General features: G+C 35.4%; 1 protein-coding gene and 1 long non-coding RNA gene across 2 annotated transcripts; one reads left to right on the top strand and one right to left on the bottom strand.

Annotated features, from left to right (window-relative positions):
* Positions 1–22,080: 22,080 nt before the first annotated feature.
* Positions 22,081–24,139, top strand: LOC120009774. The gene is made up of 4 exons (XR_005470740.1): positions 22,081–22,316; positions 22,562–22,705; positions 23,522–23,687; positions 23,778–24,139. It is a non-coding gene; the product is annotated as an uncharacterized LOC120009774 (long non-coding RNA).
* Positions 24,140–25,416: 1,277 nt separating this feature from the next.
* Positions 25,417–26,723, bottom strand: LOC120008761. Its single transcript, XM_038859136.1, has 2 exons — positions 26,210–26,723; positions 25,417–25,707 (listed from the first exon to the last, which is right to left on the bottom strand). The coding sequence occupies exons 1-2, from the start codon at positions 26,721–26,723 to the stop codon at positions 25,628–25,630; spliced, it is 594 nt and encodes a 197-aa protein (XP_038715064.1). The 3' UTR covers positions 25,417–25,627.
* Between the last annotated feature and the right edge of the window lie 399 nt (positions 26,724–27,122).

Here is a 27,122-nt window from a genome sequence, read left to right as displayed (position 1 = left end):
TTCTGGGACGCGTCTGGTTACATGAGAATGGAGTAATTCCCTCAAAATGGCACCAATGCTTCAAGTACAGTCGAGATGGTGAGGAAAAATGCATTGTAGCTGAATCAAAACCATTCACAAGAGAAGAATCTCATTTTTGCGGATGCAAGATTTTACCCAAAAGAAGATATGCCCCAAGAAGCCCTTCCAGTGTTGATTCTGGAATAAAAAAAATGACGTAAAAGATTACTCAATTGAGAACATCTTATCAAGAACCTTTGTGAAGGAATCATCAAAAATTGAGTTGTCTAAGAGTGATATTGACATTCTCAAGGAAGACCTAATCCTTTCGATTGCTTCTGTTGGGAAAGTTATGAACTTTAATTATACACAAGAAAATGTCAAGGAAGCTGAGCTTTCTAAAGCTTTGGGAGAATGTTGGTTTGATCCCCGTGTAAAGAAGCTAATGGAGAATGCTGGATACGGAAAATGGAAGCCTCGCAAACTTGATAACCTTGATTATGTTCTTTCTAGTGGAAAGGCTTTGGTGATAAATAAACAAGGAATATCTATTCCGCAGCCAAAACACGGATTGGGACATGAGTCTCACGACTCACAAGCCCATAGAACCCTTTGCTCCCAGTCAAATACAAGAGCAAAATACTCGAATTTCAGTATTTAAATGGATGGATGATAATCCGTCAACATCAAACCAAATGGAGTATGTACAAAAAGTCTCTGTATTTTCTAGGCTTAGGCGAAAATTCCAGAAAGAGGATCCGAAGAAACAAAAGAGACAAAAACGTCGTAGACGTAATACTCCAGCTAAAGATAAAGGTAAAAACAAGGTGATTGTTTCTGTCAACCATGTCACAATTGAGGAAGTGACTGAAAAGAAATTCAATTTCGAATCATCTTTTGATGAAGAACCCATATCGACACCATCTACCTTTGAAGAAGGGGGCAAGTTCCTACCCACCCCTCAAAATGAAGTCATGCCTTTCTCCTTCACATTGATGGAGATATGTTCCAACAATGTGGTGGAGTACCAAGCCTTGATAATTGGCTTGGAAATGGCTTTAGAGATGCAGCACGGACAACTTGAAGTTTTTGGAGATTCTAAGTTGGTTATTAATCAGCTTTTAGCAAAATATGAAGTCCGGAAGATCAATTTAATTCCTTACCAAAAGCATGCGACAAAGCTCTTGGAAAAATTTGACATGGTTAATGTTATTCATGACCCAAGAAATGAAAATTGACAACCAGATGCATTGGCTAACTTAGCTATTGTATTGGCTAACTCTGATAAAGATATCACAGTTATGTCCATTTCTCAAAAATGGATAATTCCATCATGGACACTTGAAGATGAAACAGAGGTTCATAGTATCTCAGTTGATACAACTGAAAATGAGGATTGGAGGCAACCAATCATTGATTTTCTTAAATACGGAAAGTTACCAAATAATCATCGTCATAAAACTGAAATTCGACGACGTGCCTTTAGATTCATCTACTACAAAGATATGTTTTATCGGCATTCTTTTGATGGCTTGTTTCTTCGATACTTAAGTAAAGAAGAAGCGGATCAAGTATTGGAGGAGGCCCATTCTGGGATATGTGGTGCTCATCAGTCTGGACCAAAACTTCACTTTCGGATAAAAAAGTTGGGATATTATTGGTTAACCATGGTGAAAGATTCCATGAACCATGCTAACAGATGTGAAGCTTGTCAAGTTCATGCGAACTTTATACACCAACCATCGAAACCCTTACATTCGACTATTGCTTCATGGCCTTTTGATGCCTGGGGTTTGGATGTTATAGGACCCATAACTCCAAAATTGTCTACTGGCCATTTGTATATCTTGGTAGCTACAGACTATTTCTCAAGATGGGCGGAAGCACTTCCATTAAAAGAAGTTAAAAAAAGACCGTTGTCAATTTCATCCAAGGTCAAATCATTTATAGATATGGAGTTCCTCGATATATCATTATTGATAATGGGAAACCATTCAATAACAATCTAATGGACAAACTTTGTCAAAAGTTTCATTTTGTTCAACACAATTCCTCCATGTACAACGCAGCAGCAAATGGACTTACAGAAGCCTTTAACAAAACTCTCTACATTTTGCTAAAGAAAGTTGTCTCCAAGTCAAAGAGGGATTGGCATGAAAGGGCAGGAGAAGCTTTGTGGGCCTACCGAATAACTTATCGAACACCAACACAAGCCACACCATATTCTTTGGTTTATGGCGTTGAAGCAGTAGTACCATTGGAATGTCAAATTCCGTCTCTCAGGATTGCTATCTAAGAAGGCCTTACAACAGAGCAAAATGCTCAATTAAGGTTGGAAGAACTTGAGTCTTTAGACGAAAGAAGGTTGGAAGCTCAAAAGCGACTGGAATGTTATGAAGCTCGTATGTCCAGAGCTTTCAATAAAAAGGTACATCCTCGATCATTTCAAATAAAAGACTTGGTCTTAGCTATAAGGAGACCGATTGTGATCACTCGACGGACTGGGGGCAAGTTCATACCTAAATGGGATGGACCATATGTAGTCACGGAAGTCTACACAAATGGTGCTTATAAGATTATCGACAAGGACGGTCTACGGATCGGACCTATCACTGGAAAATTCTTGAAGCGTATTTACGGTTAGAATTAAATTGTATTACTCCTTGCCCATATGAGTATAAACTATGAATGGAATTGAAAAAAAAAACTCGCTAGATTGAAAACCCAAAAGGGCGGTCTAGACAAAAAATAAGAGTTCAAAAAAAAATCCTTGCATGGAACTCTGTTTGACTGATCTCCTCAAAAGGAGTACGTAGGCAGCTCGAGAATTTCCAAGTTCAGTCAAATCTAAATAAAAAAAAAGACTTTGTCTTTTATTTCCAAGTTCAGTCAAATCCAAATAAAAAAAACTTTGTCTTTTATTTCCAAGTTCATTTAAATCCAAATAAAAAAAAGACTTTGTCTTTTATTTCCAAGTTCAGTTAAATCCAAATAAAAGAAGACTTTGTCTGTTATTTCCAAGTTCAGTGAAATCCAAATAAAAAAAAAACTTTATCTTTTATTTCCAAGTTCAGTCAAATCCAAAAAAAAAAAGATTATGTCTTTTATTTCCAAGTTCAGTCAGATACAATGAAAAGGAAAAAATTTTCTTTGTATTATCATTTCGAAAGGACAAAATCGAAGCATGTAAAATATACATTCATGTTATGATTTAAGGTTCTTTTCTTTAATGAGAATACCTTTGTTTACTGCTTATATGTGCATACTTGAAGGTGCGCCAAGTTATAGCATTCAAAAAAAAAAGCCAAATGAATTTATTGATATGAATGTTCATTACATAAAAAAAGCTAATCAAAATGACAAATACAAGAATAAATAAATAAATAAAGAAGTCTAATTCTTCTTGATCCAATTCGCTAGCCCACGGAATCCATCTTCCAATGTTGCCTTCCGTCTAGCAATTAATGCAGTTGTAGTGACATCCTTAACTTAGAGCTTCTCTAGCTTTGAATGTGATTCCTTCAATTGATTAAGGTCATCATTTTCTTTCTTCATTTTTTTCATCAATGGAGCCAAGTTGGGAAGACAAAACATTATCTCGCTTCTCTAAACGAGAAATCTCAAGTCTAACTTCCTTTTGTTCTACTTCTATCTTACAACGTTCCTTGGTCAAGTCTGGAACAATAAGCATACAAGCAGAAATAAGATCTTCCAAAGAAGCCAACTACTTTTGTTTTTGTTCTAAAGATGGAAAACGCATGGTGTCATTCTCCTCATAAAGAAAGTGCCCTGGAAATGATTGAGTAATTCTTCCAAAATCTTTTCTATCAGAAGAAAAAGTCTGTATAAGACCTTTATAAATACTCGCTAAAACAGGTGGAACCAAACTATATCTTACACCTACAGCCATCCGGGAAGCAACTTTAAAAGTTGCAGGTCTTAAGTGGTCATCGCCTGATGGAAGAACAAATCGACAAAGCCAAATGGAGAGATATGTAGCTATCTCCAACTCATCAATCTTGGTAGTAGATAATTCAAGATCTAACTCCTGTAGACATTTTAGATCTCTGATGTCTTCAGAAGATACACTTTGGTTCGGAATGACTATGGGTCTCCACACTTTTGTTGTTGTTCTACTTTTTAGAAATTCATACTTTCCCAAGTTTGATAATTTCTTATATTTCAAATCTCCTCGAGGATTGGGTTTCCGGGAAATCCCATTAAGCCAAAAATTGATCCAGTCTGCATGCTTGATTCGATCAATATCCTTCTCTCCGGCTATATGCTGAAAAGCCTTAAAGAGATGAAGACAAGAATCCAGAAGAGATTCTCCATCAGTGAGTTCCCTAAAACTCGGAATGACCTCTTCATAATAATCATCAAGTATAGACAATCCAGAAATATCTCGTATTTCCCAAAGAGAAATGCCAATTTCTCCATGCCTCATCACAAAGGTATTGGTTTCAGGACACCATACCTCACATAAAGCCCGATATACTGAAGAGGGACGATCGATGATATTCCATCGTTGCTGCTTTGACTGCTAATGATAAATCCTCCAAGCCTCTATTCTTAAGGAGTCCGGCAACCCGTCTGTACCACTCCCAAAATCCATTAAGATATGAAATCTCTCTTTTGGGGTTCAAAGATGTCCCCCATCTAATAAATTTGTTTCCAATATTCTCGACAATCAAAGACCATGGGTGCCAACTCCTTGGATTTTCTAATCAAAGACATATCCAAACCTTGAAATCGATTAACGTCGGGAATAGCAAAACGGCCAGTCATTGCACTATTGACATGAAATTTAAGATGACCCTACATGCCTGTAGAAGAGTGAAGTCCAACAAAAACCATCAGAAAACGAATTATTTTCCCCTTAAGTTTGGGATTACTAGATTCTATAATCCATTGTGGATTAGAGTTTGAGCTACTCTCAGAATCCATCTTCGGGGTGGAACGCGATTTGTAGAAAGTCATATCTAAAATTTAAAAAGAAATCATCAGCTGAAAAAAAAAATCTGAAAAAAAAAAAGAAAAAAATATATATATCAACATTCATAAGTACTGAAAAAAAAAGGGTCTTTGACGTACTGCACTAGATCAAGTCTGCAGGTTCTTGTAGAAGTACAATTAAATGCTAAAAAAAAAAACAACTAAACGCATTGGTGAGAGTAATTAGTCAAGGTTAGTGGAGAGGGAAAAAAAAACACTAAAGCCATCTCACCTTTTATGTGTGCTGTGTGGAGTTGATGAGTATCCCACATCGAAAAAATAGGGCTACCAACTCTCCTTTATAAGGATCCAAGGCACTCTCACCTGATAAACCGATTTTCTGGGTTATAGTTCTACCTTGGGCCTTATGGGCCGGTGTGGGTTTTCATCATTGGTGCTTTCATTGAGAGAGTCACGTTTGCGGAAAGGGCTGTTGTCCAGGAAAGGGCTGCCGTCTGAAGGGCGAGCGGAGCCGCCGTGGACGTCGGCTGTCCAAGGGGGTGGTTCGATGAGTATCCCACATCGAAAAAATAGGGCTACCAACTCTCCTTTATAAGGATCTAAGGCACCCTCACCTGGTAAGCCGGTTTTCTGGGTTGTAGTTCTACCTTGGGCCTTATGGGCCGGTGTGGGTTTTCATTATGAGTATACAAGCTCTATGGTATACGTTGACTTTATATAAACCTGATTTTATTCTATTTTACTATATCAAGTAGGATTAGTTACAAGTTACCAAATACAAATCAAATTGTGATTAGAAAAAATAAATTTTATTAGATAATTCAAGACTTAAATTATCTAGTCTTTGATAACTTAAGTCTTGAGGAGGCATTTGTAGACATAAAAAAATTACAGCCCAATTAAATAAAATAGTAGGCTTTAAATGGACTCTAAATTAAAATAATTTATAAAGCGCAAATCAAATTAAATTAGTTAAATGGATAAAATCTAAGATAAATTCAAAATCAAATTCAAATAAAATAAAAATAAAATCAAAGAGATAATCTTTCATTAAGTGATTTCTCTACAATACCCTTAATGTCAAGGGTTAAGTCTAAGGGTACATCAAGTAAATTTCACATCTCCCTTTGCCTATAAATACCAAGCTCATTTGGAAGAGAAAAAAAAAGGAGGAGGAGAGAGAAACTATCTAAAGGCTCTCTCAAATTTGCTTCAAGTTCAAGTTCAAGTTCTCTAAATCCGAAATTCTTAGAATTCCTTCAAGTCTCAAGTCCAAGTCAAACCCCAGAAGTAAAAAGTTTAAGTTCTCTAAATTTGGAATTCTTAGAATTCCATCAAGTCTCAAGTCCAAGTCAAGTCCCAGAAGTGAAAAGTCTAAGTTTTTCAAGTCCCAAATTCAAGTCCAGCAATTAATTTCAATTGGAGTTTATTACAAATTCGTAGAATTTGTTTGAAGTGTTCAACTAAAAATCAGAAGATTCCGTATTCGGGTGGAATACGTCAAGAGAAGAGATCAAGTCCACTTTAATTTACATATTTGTAATTTGTATCAACTTCTAAGTGTATTTAATTTACTCTGAGAAATTTGTTGTGTACACCTATTTTGTTGAGAAAGAAATGCCCAGCTACTGAGAATACTGGCCCAAGAAGAGTCGTGTTGGAAGTGGTCCACAAAAAATGGGAGAAGTTTATGACAGTTAGAGAAAGGTGGTACACGTGGCAGCACATGAGAGAAGTAAGGGAAAATGGTGTGAGAAAGATGGTAATGACTTCTAACTGACAAACATAGCGCAAATGAGGGGATAACTACAGGAAGATAGTGGGTTATGGGAGATATTCATACAAAACAAGCCCTATAAAAGCTGGTGGACAAAAGAATAAAAGACACAAACAACAAAAACAAATAATTAACAAATCAAACAAACTACTCAAGCCCAAAGGTCTTTCTTAGCATTCCAATTGCTTTCCAAATTTTTATCAATTTCGAACAGACATCATGTTGTTCATTCCAAATTACTTTGTATTTGCAAATATTTTTTGTCAAGTTTCAATACCAACTATCGTTGTGTAAATTATGCTTGGTGTCTATCTATTTATCTTCATTCCAATCTCAACGAAGCGCATTATAGTGGAGTTGGGAACCTAGAACTATTGAGGTCCTAAGATAATTTGTTCAATTGTCTAGATAGAAGTTTGATTTACATTCGGTGCATTTCATTCAAATTAGTGTAGGAAATTATAAACCTTGACACACTTGCTATTCATTACCATCTTGTGCCATTTTTGGTGTCAACAGTTTCTTTATCTACATCTAACTCTTAGGCCTAGTTTGGTAAAATATTTGCAAAGTAGCAGATATACTAGTAGAAATGGTGGTAGTAGAAATATTGGACAATTTTAGTAGCAGATATGCTGCATGAATGGTTGGTAGTGTTTTGTTCAACTTTTGCTTGTAACATTTATGCTGGGTAACATTTTGTGATAAATTACGTGCATGGGTATGATGCATTTTAGTTATAACAAATATAAATAATTACAAAAATAAATAACAAACAATTTCTAAAATAAAAAATATAGATTTTTAAAATAATAAAAGGAATATGAAAAACATTTTTTATGTAGATTAAATTAATTAAAGAGAAATTAATAGAAGGCATATGTTTAATATATTTATCTGCTACTTTTTAAATATATTGACATTGTAATATATTATTTTACATGTTTATCTCTTCCCCAAATTTATCTTCTCCCACATGGTTCTCGTTGCTTCTCTCTCTATTTTATCTTCCAATTCTTCATCTTCTCCCATGTTCTTGTCTCACTATTTTTTCTCTCACTAATTCTCTCTCAATTCTTCATCTTCAGATCAAAACTGACATCTGAATAAATTGGCTCTAACTTGGGGTACCAAATCGAAGCTGTGTATGGAGTGCCAGTGCCAAGGGGTAGAGAGGGAATATCATGGCAAGAGTTGCGGTGGTTGTTTCTGTTGGTAGTATTGCTGTGGGTGTTGGTGGAATCGAACGGAGGTCTATTGCGGCAGAGCTGGTGGTCGCTCCAGGTGGGTCGGGGAAGAATAGGAAGAGGAAGGTGAAGAGAGAATAAGAGTAATAAGGGGTATTAGGGATAACAATAAAAAAAAGATAAGGACAAAATGAAAATGAAAATGCTTGAAATTGGAAGCATTTTCAAAAGACTCTAAAATGCTTCAAAAATTTTCTTGAAATTGCAACCCCAAAGTGCTTGTTTGGTAGCCACATAGCATAATGTCAGATACAAGCATAAATGCTCGACAAAAATATTTACCATTTTTTATTTAGTTGAACTCGTAATTTGGCCCAAATAAGATTATATTTTGACATGAGAAAATTATGTAAATTTGTAAGCCATGTTTTACTTTATGTCTATCTTTTTTTTTTGTTGACATAAGATATCACGAAAATTTGTAGTTTAGATTTTTGTGCTTTTAATTTTGTTTTATTATTTTATCAAATATTTTTATGAATAACTTACCAATAACTCATGTATTGATGAAAAATTATACTTGAAGAATATCATATGTTATGATATTAAAATTGTTTTTTGATTACATTAGGGATTCTAACTATTTTTATAAATTAAACTTATTATATTTGATAAATGATTTAATTAATTGAATGAGACATGTCAATCCTATAATACTTTAAAGGGGCACTTGTCAATGTTTTACATACAAAAAAACACACTCGTCAAATTGGCGAGAATATTTTTAAAAGTCTTGCTTTTAGCTAGAAGATAAATTATTATTTTTTGCTTTTAAGAGGTAGTAAATATTTTTTTAGCAGATAAATCAACTCTTGTTTCATTTATTATAAACATAAAATTTTACAGAAATATCACTGAATAGATTTTCTGTTTTCAGTGAAGGAAATAATAAAATTATTTTCTATTTTCAAGAACAAATAACTAAAATCAGAAAAACGAATAAATTTCATATTTTTCTATTTTCTAGAAATAGATGCCAAATAGGCCAAAGTCTACAAAACTTTTTTTTTCTAAAATGAAAAAAAAAACAAATGGTTTGAAATTCTGAAGATCATATCAATTCGATATGTTTACATATTGGGAGCACTAGATATCCCAGCAACATATATCTTAAATGCATCCTAGTTATAAATGTCTTGTCATTTTTTTGGACAAAAATATGCTTCTTTTTTGTGTAATTTCTTTTCCTATAAAAGCTGACATCATATGATGTGTCATTGATTTTTACTTTTTCTTTAGAGTGTTGCTATTTATACCCACTCTATATGCCTATACCTATAAATCTATGTCTTTTTTTTTCATTGACATTCAATGGCCAATTGCAAATAGTTGAATCCGTACTAATTTGTGCAACTTACTATAAATCATCTGGTACATACACCATTGACTCTTGACTTACAACATATTTAAGCTTTTGGGCCTTGTTTTGAATTTATTATTGAATTTTATAAAAATCTTTGGTTTTTACCTAGCCTAGTGATAAGCATGCTCGTGTCTTGTCCTTTGTTATCTGTCTGAAGAGAATATATTCTCTATTAAAGTGCGTAAGTCTTTAGTTACAGAGAATATATTCTCTGTAAAAGGATGTAACTCTTTAGTTGTAGATAATATATTCTCTGTAAAAGGGCGTAACTTTTTAGTTCCATCAACTACTTCAACGTTAACACCATTAATTTATATATACATAGATATGGTTCTTCTTGGCAATATACATACGAACAGAAAATATGAATTTGGATCAATTGAGAATTTGGGCGAATGATCTGTGATTGTCAAGTGGTTCAAGTGATAAGGTAATATACAACTTTTTAAATGTTTTAGGAAATTTTTTTCATTAATTGTAGATGCTCAAGTGAATGTCTATTGTTCTCATGATGATATTCTCGGACACGAAATAAAACAAGAAGATGAAAATGTGGACGAATTTTCCACCGACATGGTATGATTTAACTCAATTAATATATGTTTTATTAGGTTAATTTGTAATAAAATATTGTTAATTTCTAATAGCATTAATACATTTTCAGGTATTCAATTCGCGCCAATCTCTAATTGATTGGATTCAAAGTACTAGACACACTATCATTGTCATTAAAAGGTCAGAGACTAGTCTAATCGGAAGAGTCCTAGACTATTGTTCCAATGTGATCGCGGTGACACGTACAGAAGCAAGAAAACCTCTACGAAGGTTACAGACACAAAAGAAATTGATTGTCCTTTTATATTGAAAGGGGTGAAAATGCAACAAGTGATGACTGGATGACAAGGGTGGTGTGTGGAACACATAATTATGCCCCTACAACATATATGGAGGGACATCCGTACTCCGGTCGGCTCTCTGAATTTGAAATCTAGTTGATGGTACATATGTCTACGAAAAATGTGAAGCCACGAGATATATTGAGATCGTTGAAGAAGCAGAATCTGGACAACATATCTACCATTAAGACCGTATACAATTCACGTCAGAAATTTCAAACTGCAGAGAAAGCCGATAAAACCAAGATGCAAGTTTTCATGTCACTCCTACAACGTGAAGGATACATTTTCGAGAGTCGAACAAATGATGTAACCAACGAGCTTGAAGATTTATTCTTCGCACATCCAGGATTATTAGAGCGATGGCGTGCAATCCCACATGTGTTATTGATGGACGCAACATATAAAACAAACAGGTACAAGATGCCTCTCATTGAGATTGTTGGCATGACTGCAACTAGTATGACATTTTGCATAGCATTCGTGTTCCTACACTAAAAAAAAAAAAGTTCAATTATACTTGGGTTTTAAGGTGTCTGTAGTCAACAATGGATGGATGCACTGGTCAACCAGTTATTGTCGCGAACAGAGAGTTCGCCTTGATGAATGCATCTGCCCAGGTATTTCCTGATGCTAAGAAATTACTTTGTAGATGACACATCTATAGCAGTATTTTGAGTAAGTACAGGTCATCAATAACAAACAACAAATCTTGGAATGCATTCTACAAAATGAGGACTACGTTGTTGAAATCTGAAACTGAGAATGCGTTTGTGTGCAATTTGGCGGACCTTAAGGTAGTGTTACAAAACCTTCCAGGTATTATTAATTATCTTAAAGATGTATGGTTGACACAGTATAAGGAGATGTTTATATCTGTCTAGACCAATAAATATCTACATTTTGGAAACTAAACAACTAATAGAGTTGAGAGCCAGTATGCCAAGTTGAAACGATACTTGGAGTCATCACAATCAGATTTGGTGACATCACTGTCATTTATTCATCAAGTCATCCAATCACAAGACATAGCTATCAAAGCGAGTATTGAGCAGAGCAAAACTATCGTCCAACATCGATTCAATATACCGCACTTCCACGAATTATGCGGTTTCGTTTCAAGCCGTGCATTGCATCTAATTTTGAAGGAATTTGAGCAGTCTAATAATGTCGGAGAAGTTTCCTACAAATGCGGATATCAACTTTGTACGAGCTATGAACTGCCATGTGCGCACGAGCAAGCAATATATTTGAACGATGGTAATCCCATACCAATTGATTCCATACATAATTTTTGAGGAAACTTGACTTATCACCGTGTCTGTCTTGGTCTTCATGAAGATGCATAGGCAACTATCTGGTATAACTTAAGAGAAGAATTGCACATATTCAGGACACAGTATGTTGCAATATTTGGCAATGATGACTAGTGGACTTGTGTTTACAACTCACTGAACTTCTTTGCATTCGATAGAGGAGCACCGATTGAGCACTGGATAACTATGTCAGACATGGGTCTCTTGATTGCTTCAAAGTTTAATGTGATATTACACGTTTTAAGTGCTGCACAGAGCTTGACGTATTTTCCACTTCGATATACTCCACCACCGTCCAATCAACATGTTTCTATCGCTATCGGGTACGTAAATAATAATCACTACGTCCATGTTGCATTTACAGAGAAGTACCCGATGCCTCCCATAATGCCTCAATGGGTTCACTTCAGGCATGATTGTGCAACTGCATGGGTTACCCCGTATGCGAAGCGAATTCATGCGTACATACAGTATATGCGTTCTATGTTTCCTTTTGCAACCATTATGTTGGAAGATTATAAATGTAACATGTGTTAATATGTTTGAATAATTTTGTTTTAAATATCCAAGACTTTTGTGTTATTAGTATTTAGTAGTTATAATCCAATGTTTAGAAAGTCCTTCTTACAATCTCTACATGCAAGCCATGTGGAAAACACTATCTCTCTTTGCATATATAATGCACGTTATAACAGTGAATCTAACAATTAAAAATTATAACAGTGAACTTAACTCAATTATTTGTTTAAGTGAAATAATTAATAGTGAAAAAGTTGATTTTAGTCAATTATATAAGAGATAGACAACACCAAACATTGTTCATAATGAGATTTTTTTTCTTTTTTTTATGACATGACATGAAGGAATTATGGAAAGGACATAATCTGCAAACAATATGATATGTGTCTGCGTTTATCGAATCAATATCAATATTGGGTCATATAATAAATTTCATAACAAATCAGTTGTCATGAGATAGGAAAGAATAGGAAATATGGTGAGTTTATATGGTAAATAGGGTGAGTATTTTTAGAAAGTTCCTTTCTTTATTGAAACAAAAATTCAAAACTATTTATTTATCAAAATACATGTTAGATATCGAAAAAATATTATATATTCAGAATCAGTATGTAATCCTCTTTAAAACAAGATCCATTAACGGTATGTTTTATCGGGTAGTTCTTAATTACATTATTTTTGAAATAAATGTAATTACACTATTTTTTACTATCAGATTGTAATTACGTTGTTTTTGAATTACACATACTAGTATTACATTGTTTTCATTATCACATATTGATCTTAATTACATTATTTTTGAAAAATAGGTCATCTACTTTCGGGAGGCTGGCGCAAGGCTGGGCTATGTGCTCCTTACCTCGGGGAGTCCAACGTAGGTGACGACGTGCAGAGAAGACGCCAGAGATGGCCAGATTGAACTTTTGAAGTAATGGAGATCTACAATTTTACAGGCTTTTCCGGCGAAATTCTTCGCCGTTGTTGTCAATGGAGGGTTAGGGTAGCTTCCCTCTGGCCTGACGCTTTGTTTGAGACCAACGATGGTGAAAAAGCCTAGTTGGCCATGAGGTGAGGTGTGAGGGTGGAGAGAGAAGAGATAGGGAAGAGGGAGAAAGGAGGAGGAAGGAGAGAAATAAAGCAACGGCTTGTGGGGAAATTTGGGGAAACATAAAATTTTCTTTTAAATTAATGCCATGTTGGCATGCACAATTAATATGCCATATAGATTGGTACAATTCTGGGATGCAAATTTGTTGGGACATAAAGTATTTTCGGTTTAGATAAATGTGAGTTTTTATATAATGGTCATTGTTACACCAAATCCATTCCATGAAATATCTTTTGGCTTTGTTTATTAAGTCAATATTATTACCTCCTATTCTCATGTCATCTACATATATAGTAGAAGGATTACTTTGTCATTTTTGTTATAAAACCAAAATCTAACAAGTCTTTTTGTTTTTTTCATTCAATTGTCTTGTAGCTTGTTTTAATCCATAAATTGATTTATTTAGCTTATAAACTTGTTTGGTATCCTGACTTTGAAATCTCTGAGGAATCTTCATATAGACATCTTCTCTAAATCACCATTTAGAAAAAACATTATGAACATTTAGGTGATGAATGATCCACTTATTCATGGTGGTTGAAGCTAAGAAAATCCTAACATTTGCTATTTTAACAACATAGGCAAAAGTTTATTATAATCAAAGCTTTCACTTTGATTATAACCTTGAGCAATAAGTGTAACTTTATATCTCTCAATGTTACCATTTCAATCGTATTTGATTTTATAAACCAATTTGCTTTTCAAGGCCTATTTTTGACTTTTGAAAACCGATCTTACTTGGCTGGGAAGATATTTTATATTTCACCTCTTCCCCTCGGGATTTGGGGCAAGAGAGTTAGCCTCATTGCCAATGCAAGAAGCCTTCCAGGTTTGACACTACAGTGACCTCACTTTGCAAATGGATGCTGACAATATTTTTATGGCTCGTTTGGTTCACAGATTTGGAGATGAGAATGAAAAAAAAATTTCAGGAAAGCTATTTTACTGACATCTTCATTTCTTGCCAATAAAGATTGCACTCTTATACTATTTTCCCAGCATCATTGACTTTTTTGGCCATGTTCGAATAGAGTAAAAATTACAATTATTTCTCATTATATGACAGATTTAAAGTTAAAAATAATACTTTAATTTGAATATTTAAATTAAAAACTATAAAAATGAAAAAATATAAATATTTTTTTATGTGATCATATTTAATTAATAAAAAAATAATAGAAAATGACATATTTAAAAACATAATAGTGGGATATTGTCGAAATTATATGTTTTTCAAAATGAAATGATAGGTATTTAATTAAAAATAAGGGCGGATTCCAAGGATTCCTCCTTTTTGGAAGAAAAGAATAATTTCTCATTTGGAGGAATCCAACTTTCCTTGAAATCTCGGATTCCAAGGATTCCACCAATCAAATATATGAATTCTTGATAAAAGTAAAACTCTTATTCCTAAAAAACTAGATTCCGCGAACCAAACGACATCTTAAAATCAATGCTGAATATCACAACGATATGGTTAATTATTTAATGAAAATATATCAATTGGTTCCTATATATATGCATGCTCGGTGTCAAAACATTATATAGCAAATCCCTTTGAAATTTTATTCTCCATAAAGTGCTTAGAAAAGACTAAATATATGGCAAAACTTGGTACCTTTGTCTTCGTTCTTGTTATCCTGCTGGTTGCATTTGGTATGCCATAATAGTTTTGCATAATTCTCCTTTATAATTTATTCTTTCGTTTTCAGTAAGATTCTATCAAACTAGATACAAAAATTCATTTGTGGATTAAAGAGAATTGAGATGAAAAATATTAGAAAATATATTTTGTGTGCTGATTTTTTTCTTTGATGCCAACAACAGAAGGAAAGGCTGCATATTTGCCGTACAACGACTTTGCATCTTGTGCTAGTAATTGTGATAATGACTGCAAAGAAAAATACCATGGAGAAGGAACATGTGAAAGCGATTTTCCTTCTTATAAATGCATATGCATATATTAGTTATATGGATTGATCACACAATATTTTCACACACAAATAATGTTATGTGGATTTATTCTTATGCTTTGAATAAAATCATGAAAACCTCAATAAGTTGATTTATATCTCATGATTGAACCATCCAATATCACCACTCGTTGGACCGTCTAGGTCAACATTGTGTTTTTTATGATTGTGTGTAAAAATGTGTGTGAGCATGCTTAACTTAAATATGTCTTAAAATGTGAAAAGGTATGTTTTGATGGCTACTTTCCAAAATACATGTTTAATGTTTCGACTGTGATTACATCTTGATTCAACGATTCATTTGCTAAATGCTTATGCTTATAATACTCTATGTATAAAGATAGATTATTTGAACTATATTAACGTATGTTTCAAGCATTAAGTTCAAACGAGCTTACAAACATTTTTTAGAATATTTCAGGTTAGGTCTAAATACTCCAATGAATATGTGAGCTATTATGCGGTGGTCCAAGATTGGTCTTGGAAGACCTAGGGCTTGCTAAAAAATTCCTAAGTACCCTTGACAATCCACTAGAAATTGATTGAAGCAAATTTTGAAAGTGGCAAGTTGACAAGTGAGGTGGCCGATGAGGAAGGAGAGTTTATTGGAAATTATCCTCGCTCAATGTCTGGACTTGAATGAGGAAGTCTCCTCATGTGCATAGCCGTGAAAAACAAGAGAAGAGCTTATTATGATTTGAAGAGCTGGTTTACTGGTAAGATACTTTCAAACTTATTCAGTCAATACTTTGGAGCTGATTCTTTTGCAAATATGGAAGGACTAATATTTGAAGAATTATAGCTTGTTTCCATAAGCATCAAAGGGTGATTTCTTCAAAGAGAAAAGTCAAGTCATTTCCATGTTTACATTGATTCTTTCTTATTTGATCAAAGAGTTGATTCCAGAGTCATAGAGCTGAATCTACACATTGATGATAAGAATATGAAAAGGTTGTTTCCATACAAATCATGAGGAGTTGACTTTGTGTTACAAAGAAAACCCTAGGTGCCAGTTAGTTATTCTTCAAAATAAAGTGGAGCTGATTTGTTTCCTTTTGCATGGAGATCCTATAAATCAAGATTGCTAAATTTATGCAGAAACAAAATCAAGACAAAGGAGAAGAAAAAAATGTGTGACTTGAAGGAGATGATTTCCCATAATAAAAAGGCAAGTTTGTGGAGTTGATTACCAAAAATCAAGAGGAGAACTTTAAGGAATTTTTCAAACTTAAATTGCCTCGCTCGTGGCTGACTTATATAGCAACAAGAGAAGACCAAAAGTGAGAAAAGAAAGCTATTGCATTGAGCCGTGCGTATCTATCATTCTCTCAACCAAGAAAGTTCAAAGAAAAGCACAAAAAAATTCTCAGCTATCATCTTAATCAAACCAAGTTTTCTCATACTATATTCTGATTTGTAAAAGCCCTTATACTTATCATTCTCTCATCCATACCCGTGAGCCATAGAGTATACTTGAGAGTTCCTATCTCCTAAATACTCTCTAAATTTGTTTGAGAGGAACCTTGTACTTAAACGTGTAACCTTTGTAAGTTTGTGAGAGTTTTGTGGTTTGACTTTAAAACCACGAGTGTAAAAGTTAGGAGGGTGAGTTTGTAAAAAACCTCTGAGTTTCGGGGGTGAACTCCGAAAAATCACCGTTTCCATAGTGGATTGAACTCCTAAACAATGGTGCTTAGGGAGTGGACGTAGGAGGACTTGGTGAAGTCGCTGAACCACTATAAATCACTGTTTGCATCTCTTCCCTATACTTTTACAGCTTTCCTTATTGCTTTGACTGGTTGATTTTTAATATGCTTTAATCTGTCTAGACTATACACGATTGATATTATAGCTCAGCTTCTTGATCTCTATTCATATATATTGATTGCAAGTTATATACTGACTTCAAATATTATACTCTTTATTCATTACCAAAACATTGACTATTTGTTCACTTGATTAAATCTGGTTTGTGTTGTGTCTGTGTGATGATTTTGTTAAAGAGGATTCGAAGTAGAATTTGGTGACACAATTCACCCCCCTCTTGTGTGGCCTAGGTCTTTCACCACTATCTCCATGCAAAACCAAAGTCTCCCAATTACTATGCATAAAATAATTTCATTTGCAAAACTAACTATAGAATAATATTTCATGCTTTTTATATTATCTAAAATTCCTTATGCATTCATTATTAAAGATAATCCTCATTCTTAGGATTATTTCTAACAATCCTCATTCCTACGATTTTCTTGACTTTGCCTAGATCCTTCATTGAGAACTGTTTGACAATTGCTTCTTCAACATTTTAATCTCACTTAGATCAGCCCAAACCACCAACACATCATCCACCTAAAGTAAAATAATAAGTAGGAATTGTCAAACCTCTTAAAGTAACAACAGTGGTCTGCATGGCATCTTGTATAGCCATTCCTGCACTTGAACGAATCAAACTTCTTGTTCCACTATCTCGGGGCTTGTTTCAAGCATGAAAGACTCCTATCCAGTTTGCATGCCAAGTCCTCCTTACCTTGTGCTACAAAATCCTTTGGTTACTTTATATAAATGTCATCCTCCAAATTCCCTAGAGATAAAACAATTAGGACTCTTGACATCTAACTGCTCCAAGTATAGATTCCCAGCTTCCATAAGCTTAGCACTAACCGTATCATGGTGAATATGGAAATAACTAGCTAATCATGTAACACAATCAGTACGCTCAAACGTATAATCAAACATCCAACTGCAATCCAAGTTAGCATGCTTAAACGGACGTTCAAGTAGTATGCTCAAGCCTGCGCTCAAACCCTTCCATATCAACATCTGCGCTCAAGCCTGCGCTTAAAACCTCCACGTAGTCTTCCACCAATTGTTCTACATCACCTGGTTTCTCATACATATCAGACATGGTACTCATAAGCCGGATAGTTGTAGTGTCATTAATGACTTGTGCACTAACACTCTTTGCAAGTGTTAACCGGACCACCTCTAAGGCCTTTCTATCAAGCTTCTCTCATCCTGTTTGACTCATGTAAGTTGGAACTATTCTAGCAAAGGGTACTTCTAAATCCCTAATATTTAGATAATCGATGAATTGTATCCTCCAATGATGGAAATCAGTCCCATCAAACTTATCGACATCCTTGGCACTATCTTCACCCACTAAACACAGATCTACTACAACTCAAACTTGTTGAAAAAATAGCTCAAGCTTCGATACCACTTGTTGGGATTATACTACAATCCCAATTAATCTAAGCAAGAACAATGCTAGATAATAACCAACAAAACAATGTCAAACGACCAAAGAATAAACTAAAATAACAAACAAGTAAAATCAAAACAGCAGTAAAGAAAGAATATAGGGATTTATAGTGATACACCCCGTCAATTCGACCTAATAGACTACGTCTATTGTGGTTGCTAGGCTTTACTATCACAAGGATCAAGATCACAAGTTGTCTTTCATTCCTCTACACGAGTCGATCGCCTTTTTTCTTCTTCTTTTTTCCTCTTTTTCTCAAGTGTATTTTGTCAAACCTAAAAATTTTTTTGTTTTTCACAACTTAAATAGTGTTAGGTGAGAACTCTGCCACAAGTGTAGAGAGGAGCCCGTTTGAGCGGCCAGTTCTACCACAAGTGCACCGAGGTGAAATTTACTCCACACCTCTATGGAGACCCATGTTTAAATATGTTATTTCACTGTGTATAGTAACTCATCCATCCTTCAAACTGCAATGATACTGATGAGGACCCCATTCCAGGATCCATCAACATGCCACACCCAAACAACACGAAAGCACCATCAAGTCGTAAAATAAGAGCAATTTGAATATCTATCAAGATAAATAAGAACAAATCCACAACTAGATGGATAATTAAATAACAACACAAATACAAAGTGATATGATCGACTGAGGATTTACAAATTTCACCCCAATACAACCTGGATAATTGTGATCGATTAGAACTTACAGAATTAAACCCTAATATAATCTCTAGATCGGAACTTAAGGTAGGGTTCCTCTCTAGCCCAAGCTAATTGGGATAACGAATGCCCAAAGAGCCTAATAATCTAGTCAATAACCTAAGGTAGGGTTCCATCCTAATCCAAGCAAATCAAAGCAAGAATGTAGTGAAGAATTGATCATATTCTTGGATTTCCCCTCAGTATTGTGCCGCCTCTCACTTCTTTTTCTCCCCTCTCTACATAATTTCTAAACCCTACAATACCATATTCTTATCCTACCATAGAGTTGACTACTTGACTAAACTAACTAAAATACATAAATACCCATAATCTAAATATTTAGTTCTTCTTGGGTCCTCATTCTGATACGCTTCACTCGTCTTGCCACACTCTTGCAGGTGTCCTCGAATCGACTCGCCTTACCATACCCCACCTCGACAATCGTAGTCTTCGACTCGCCTCAATTGTAGGGATCTATAGTTTGCCAAGTCGATTTCTCATAAGATACCCAAACATGATTAAACATGCTCTAAACACAAAGGATTGGTTCTTCAATAAGCTTCTAACTCAACCAACCCTTTAAGAAAACCTTGTAGGGGCTGAATGTATTCACCATCTACACTTAACCAACAAACTCAATGAGCAAGGGTATTGAGAATATCCACTATCAGCCCATTCAACGTCCATATAGATGGATCAAGTTGTACTCTTCAAATATACACCTTGATCCATAAGTTGTACATGGAATCTAGGATTGCGCTTGGTCTCTTATGCTCTGGCAGGAGATCTCTAAATTCTGACTACTAAAGGGATATGAGTGTTTGAGTTGTTGATGATGTGTGTGTTCAGGTGTATCAGGATTTGCTGTTAATCTAAAGATTTTGATATGAGATTGTACCAAATCTTACCTGCCACCAGACGAGTTATTTGCAGTCTGAGAACACAAAACTACTTATTCTAGGCTATTTTTCGGAAAAAAGACTCAAAATTTAACTTTATCAAATGAGAAAAGTATGAGATCGAAGACTAACACTGGAATGAAAATACTTCTATTAATGAAATAAAAAGAAATAACACATCGCTAATGCATTGGGATCTTTAACTGGGAATACATCCTAGAATGTATTGAGGGGCGTGCTTTACAGGCCAAAACAAAATATAACCGGAGAGGCTATAGCCATGGAGGCTTAAAAGTAAATAAATGGGTTAAAGATGATTGACTGGAGCCATGCCAATAAAGTAGTAAATTTTGTAGATGTCGAGTTTGTGTTTAACGCGGGATGATTGTGAGTTTCTCTTCTGCTTCTTCTTATAGTCTTCAATGGTGACCTCGTCTCCTGTTTTCTTGGCACGATCTCGACATGTGCAGACGTGGTAGATCATGAAAACTGACTTCTTTCTTGTTGCTTGAGTTGTTGGGTCAAAACTCTTCATAATCGCAATATCTTCAGAGTGATGGGGATCATGGTAAGGTTCCTAGGTCGTGTCCCTTCTTGAAGATGGATATGAGAGCCCTAGGAAGATGCAGCTTGCTCCACTCCCTGATAAATAGGCCTCATAATGGCTGTTGAGGGAAAGATGTCGGTAGTTGTCATTTTGTTATTACTTATGTTTGCTTGAACGTGGGCAGGTTTCTTCTTGGCTTAAAGTGTAGGACGAACGTGTTTCTTACCTTTGGTTATCGTGCAATTTCTAGAAATGAGTCTGAGAATTTTTAGGAATGTGTAGGCTGTTAACTCCGAAATCTCATGCACCTCTTGCGCATTTATTCAGCTAAAATCTCGGTTTTCAGCTAACAAATTATTTTAAAATAGAATAAAACAATATTGACAATTAATCCCATGATTTTAGCCTTTCGAACAAACCATTTCAGATAGCCCTCAATTTTCAACGACTAGACCCTTGGATTTCAACTCAAATAACACCAGAATATCTGCAAAATGAACAAACATTAATATAAAAATTTTTTGCCTTGCCACGTGTTCGCTGGTGATTGGATGTTCTTAGCCATTAGTGGGCCCTTACGGCGCCATGTGCCAACAAGAGACTGGAGGTCACTTTTGGTACACACAGATTGAGCTTTTGTGTTTGTTACATAATTGCGAATACATAAAAAAGATTTTGAAAACCTAAACCTACCCGAGACCAAAAAATCCTCATAAGAAGTGATAATAAATTGAAAGAAAAAGAAACCATATTTGAGGGAGAATCCTAGATCCACTTCTAGGTTAAACTCGAATCCATGATACAAGTTTTTGTAATATATGTTCTCGTTGCTCAGAATCCACCAAGAGTACATATTCGAGTGGAAAAAAAAAACTCTTGATGGAGTTTAAATAATTTACTATAAAGTTCTCTCCTTAATAATTTTTATAAATAAAAATAATATAAAGATGTTCACTAGAATTTAAATCCGCCTCTAACATGGGTGCACCAACTGATGCTATTGCTTCTCAAATTTGTTACAACTACAATAAATCTGCCTCTATAGACTATTGTAGAAGCTAAATCCATAATCGTTGAAAAGTCAAATGTTGATGATGTAGGATCGTATACAACCTTGAATGCCTATCAAAAGGTACAGAGTCATTAGAAGCTCCAAGACCGGATGATATTTTGGTTGAATATCTGGTAGAAAAATTCAGAGCTAAGCTAGTGTTTTAGTTTGTAATCAATATCCCCTTCCCCAAAGATGGGGGAGGATTAATTATTGAAGTTTCAGGGTATCTATACATATATAATTACGGAGTCTCAGATGGGTTTTGAGAGTGTCCACATCAGCTTCTGTAAAGAGCATATGATTGCCACGTGGCATCTAATCTGAATTAAAATTAAAAAAAAAACAAATTGGACTTGAGTTAATATTGACATGTCGTCGTTTACGATTCTTCAGATGATCCTTTTGACTTCTGTTCATGAATCGTCTTTTGCCATTCCTATTACTCTTCTTATCTTATGTTCATGAATCACCTGAATCAACAAAGAGCCCAATCGTCTTTGGTCTGCCGCATGCACCTGGCGGGTGAACTACAATTCTTCTCTAAGCTTGGGTTTCTCTCTTCTCGGCAACCTGTTTCAAACAATCGGTAGGGTGTTCATAGGTACCATTCTCTCTGCTTCAATTCTCTCTACTCTAAGCTTCGGTTTCTATCTTCTCGGCAACCTGTTTCAAGCAATCGGTTGGGTTTTCATAGGTACCATTCTCTCTGGTTCAATTTTTTTTTTATCTTATTTTCTCTAATCGTTTTGTAGCTGTACATATTCTCTCTTTGTAATTTCTCATTTCTTTTTGGTAGATGTCAGATTTGCAGGACTGAATCCTTAAGCCGCTCGTAGGTAGGGATATTTCAAAGTGGTGAATGAACTCCGTCGGTTTGGCAATTATGTTTTTAAACTTTCCTCTTCGAATTGCTAACATGATGTCTTCGATTTTGTGTAGGATTTTGCATTGTCGCCGATTTGGTGCATGCTGGGATTATGCTGTGCACATGAATGATTGGGTGGAGGAATTGGTCATCAGGTTAGCGAAAGGGCTTATGGGGAGTGGGGACAGTTCCACGGATTGGACAAATGCAAATGACAAGTAAGTTCCAAGCCTTTTGTCTTTATCTTGACGTTCAAAATCAAAACTCTGTGTGTTTTCATTAGTTCATCTTCAACAGGTCAGAAGAGTATATTCAATACCAGGAAAGGGATTGTTTAGTGTTGATGATTACTCATGCTTTTGCAATTTACTTGGTATTATATGTTTATCCTTTGCAAAGCCTCTGAAACAGTTGTCCATAGAAAGCACAAATCATTTCTAATTTAATGGTGGAAGGGGTCTGTTGTAAATATTGAGGAGTTGAGCAATTGCTATTATGGGCTCACACTGATTGTTGCAGTTCTTAAATCTAGCTTGATTTATCAACCCTACTGTTCCATAGGGTACTCCCGACCTTCTCTTTATTATTTTTTTGTGTCCAAGTTGTTTGCTATATTGGCATAACCCATATAGATAGTAACATTATTGCTGGATTGTGGGAATATTGTTTTTTAATGAGTTCTCTCCTCTACCATGTAATTCTTTATGGTTTGTAGGTTAATTGTATTTTGACTTGGTTCGATTTATCTGTGTAGCCCAGGTGCCTTCATGGCCTCCTACCAGATTCAGCCTCAAATGAATATGTTTTTTTTTTGGATATTAGATACTTAATCTTGCAAAGAACATATCCTGAGTTGTCAGGATATGTTCTTGGTGGTATAGTTGCTCAATTGGTTTTTACATATTTTCCTCCCTTCAGTATTTAAGAATTATATAAGAGCTTATTCATCATTTGTCTATATTATATTGTTATATAAGCCCTCACTTTCTCTTTTTGATTCTTTCACCACTAATATTGTAACTCCTGAACTCCAGGTTTTCAATATGTAATTTTCTCCTATATAGTTGGCATGGTCATGTTCAGACTGGTTTGAGTTTCTTACTCTTTTCATTGTTTTGATTATTTTTTTAGGACACAATGGTTTTGAAGGATTCTAATTTTTCAAGTGTTGTCACTGTCATGGCAAGAATGAATGCACAGGTAAAGACTATCATATCCGCACATATATAGTAGAATTGTGAATAATATGAGATTATGTTTGGTAATAAGCATTTGTCCTGAATTTTGTAGAGTGCGGCTCTCAAGAGGGTACCAAATATTAAGTTTCTGATAGCAAAGTTTTAAGGACTGAAATTTGGGCAACCTAAGCTTGCTTCTAATGCATTTTCACATCTCCAATGTAGTGCAGCTTTCTCCACTTCATAGAAATGCAAGAACAGGTAAGGATATCATATATGCACTTAGTATAATTGTGATAAAGATGAGATTGTCTTTGATCATGAGCATTTCGCCTGAATTCTGTATGGTATGACTCTTAGGAGGGTACTAAAAATAAAGTTCATGATAATAATATGTAGAGAAAAGTTTAAAGATTTGAAAATTTGACAACCTAAGCTTGCAGCTAATGCATTCGAGTGCCCCTCTCTTTTTCATAGGCACCGCGCGAAGCGCGGGTGTGCAACTAACTTGATACCGTAATTGTCCCACATCTTCATTACATCATTTTATGACTTTGAAAATATATTTGATTTGTGTTATGGTTTTTCAAATTAAATTCATGCCGCGCGAAGCGCGGGTGTACAACTAGTTTATCTTGAAAATTCTGTCTAACCACTCTTGTCCTTTTGGACATTGTCTATGTAGTAAGCATTATGTCAAAGTCTATAAAGTAAGAGAAAAGATGGGTATTATGAGGCTAGGTGCCTAGAAGTCATAAAGGTGGGCAGCGTGTCCTGTGGAGATTGGTTATACAGAAAAGTAATCATACTTGACGATATCTCACATTCCAAGTGAAGCTTTATGGCGTAACCATTCATAAGTGGAGACGTAATAAAAGTTGGGTTGGTGTCTGACCCCTGGAGGGTTGTTGTCTAGTGTAGCACTGGTAGTTGTCAGGCGACAGTTAGTCTGTGTCAGATTGCAATGTTAGGCGGTGTGACGCCTGATGTGATACCCATTCATGGGTGTTAGAAATGATGTCTGCTACCGGGGCTTGTAGAATCGTGGGCTTGGCGCCATATGGGCTACAGGCCCCAATGTTTTGTGGACATGTTAATCATAAAAACATTGGGCTTGGGTCCGTGTTCGAAGGTTAGTAAGCCTATACGAATTTTGGTCACTACAACTATCGTAGTATAGTGTGCCAAGTGGATTATTTGTTCAATTAGTGGCAAAAAGTAAAACTATTGTTGCTGGTTTGTGGTTCGAAATTTGTGAGATTTTGGTACTTTTTGATGCTAACTCAGTTCTAAACTTTGTTACATTCTACATATTTGTCAAAATTTGTCAAAGACATGATTCAGTTTTCATCAATGTTGAGCAATCTAGAATATACTGAATATGTTACATTTTTTTGAACATTTTCTTATCGGCATAGAATGAGATTTGAGTAATAGAGACATGACGCACACACTCTCAGGACAGAAATTAGGACAATACAAACATTTCAGGACACAAATTAGGACCAATAGAAATAACTTAAACAAACATGACATTAAACTTGCAAGTCAACAACAAAAAGCTGGACAAATTCATGAATATTCTTGATTCAATTTCCACATATAAAGAGCCCAACCTCATGGTGGCATGCACTGTTGTTTCCATCAAATTACATCAAAAATTTTTGGGATCTGACAGGTTTTTCCAATAATAAAACAGGGGAAAGATATTAAATCCATAAGCCCTCTCAAGCTAGCCAAAGTTTCTCTTCACAAGCCAATTATGTACTCCACACACTTGGCTTCATGGCTAGAATGATTTGGGTGGAAAAATGAAAAACAAAAAAAGAGAAAATGCCCCAGATTAATCCATTAATGCCAAGTTAAACAAAACCCTACTTCAAGCCAACCTCATTATCTTATCTTAGTTTCTTACTCTCTCTTTGTTCTCTATACAATAATCTCCATATCCCATCCATACTTTTAAGAAGATTGCATCACTGAACAAGCAACAGCTTGCGCCCAATGCCTCAACTTAGTCTTCACTTGCTGAGGATTGTCTCCTGCACAATCATCCCAACAAAAGAACAAAATTTGGTATTACAAAAGTGTCTTAATTTGACAAATCAACAATTCTGTTTAGGTTTCTTAATAGAATCCATTTATGTTCTTTGGTATTCATCTAAATTTTTTTTTCCGACGAGAAATCATAAGCTTTCCGAGCTGGAAGGATTTTTCCTACTCAAATCGACCACTCTAGATCTACGAACAAGTTTTAATACTTACGTAAAAGAAAATTTTCCTGGGCTGCATATTTTTACAACTCGTTTAAGGTACTTTATATAGATTCTACATATATGCTTTGGTCCTCTCATTTAGAACAATTTTTGTAAATTTCTTTTCTATAGAGTAACTATTGGCCTTTGGCTTACTTAAATCCATGGGTGCATGAAACAATGTCTCATCTTGTCCCGGGCAAGCTAATGCTGGAAGGATTTAGCCTATCCAATTCAACCACTCTAGAGCAACAAACAAATTTTAATACTTTTGTGAAAGAAAAATTACCTGGGCTGCATATTTTCCAAGAATCAGACTCGCTCCTTGGGCTCTCAAACGAGGACGAGCGAGCACCAAGGGGTGAGGTTGACGCTCGGCTATGCGGTGTTGACACTGGACTCGGAGAGAGCTGGCGGTTCACCGCAAAGTACAGGTCTAAAGCTGGAATCGTGTTGCACAATTTCTGTCCTTGCTCTTCTTCAAACCCAAACCCTAGCTCTATACATCCTTTAAGCTCATGAAAATCCTCATCGGTCAACTCCTCGGAGTCGATGATTCCATTCTTTCTCCTCTCTTGTCGAAGTATCTGGCGTCGACGTTTTTCCCACGCAATGTCCCGTGGCGTCTCGCACATTGACAGTTGCTTCGTAAGGCGCTTTTTGTTTTTCCATAATGGTGGAACCAACGGCATACGCTCCAACTCCTGATCCACCTCCGAGTCATATAATGATGGTGATGACGACAACGACAATGATAATGGCAATGTTGCATTACATTCATTCTCCTCGTTATCACGAGACATTTTAGATTAATGTAATTAATAAAACTAGCGCGTCGTCCCCTATGGGTGGTAACGTAATTGATGGCCAGCCACGGCAGCAGCAGAAGGCGCTGGCGCGGCCAACCGAGAGATCGGTGTGGGAGGGTGGTTGGTGAGGAGGTGAAGGTATCTCAAATCCGGGGAATTCCTTTTTTAGTTTCCCTTTTTACAATGTATTTATAGGTTTTCCCTTTTTATTAATTGGAAGGACAACGACCCTAAGTAGCTCAAGGAAAAGAAATTGAAAATTTTGGTTTTATTGTGAGAGAGAAGCGGACATCACTCCCATCCATTAGGTTGGTTCACCAATCATTTCTAACTGTCTAGTGCAACATCCTTGTTAATTTTAGTGGGTTTAGCACTAATTTTTGGAGGGTTTAG

This window comes from Tripterygium wilfordii, chromosome 11 (genome assembly GCF_013401445.1).
Source record: "Tripterygium wilfordii isolate XIE 37 chromosome 11, ASM1340144v1, whole genome shotgun sequence".
NCBI classification, from domain to species: Eukaryota; Viridiplantae; Streptophyta; class Magnoliopsida; order Celastrales; family Celastraceae; genus Tripterygium; species Tripterygium wilfordii.
Note: the sequence above shows the minus strand (reverse complement) of the source record. Positions and strands in the feature narration are given on the sequence as shown.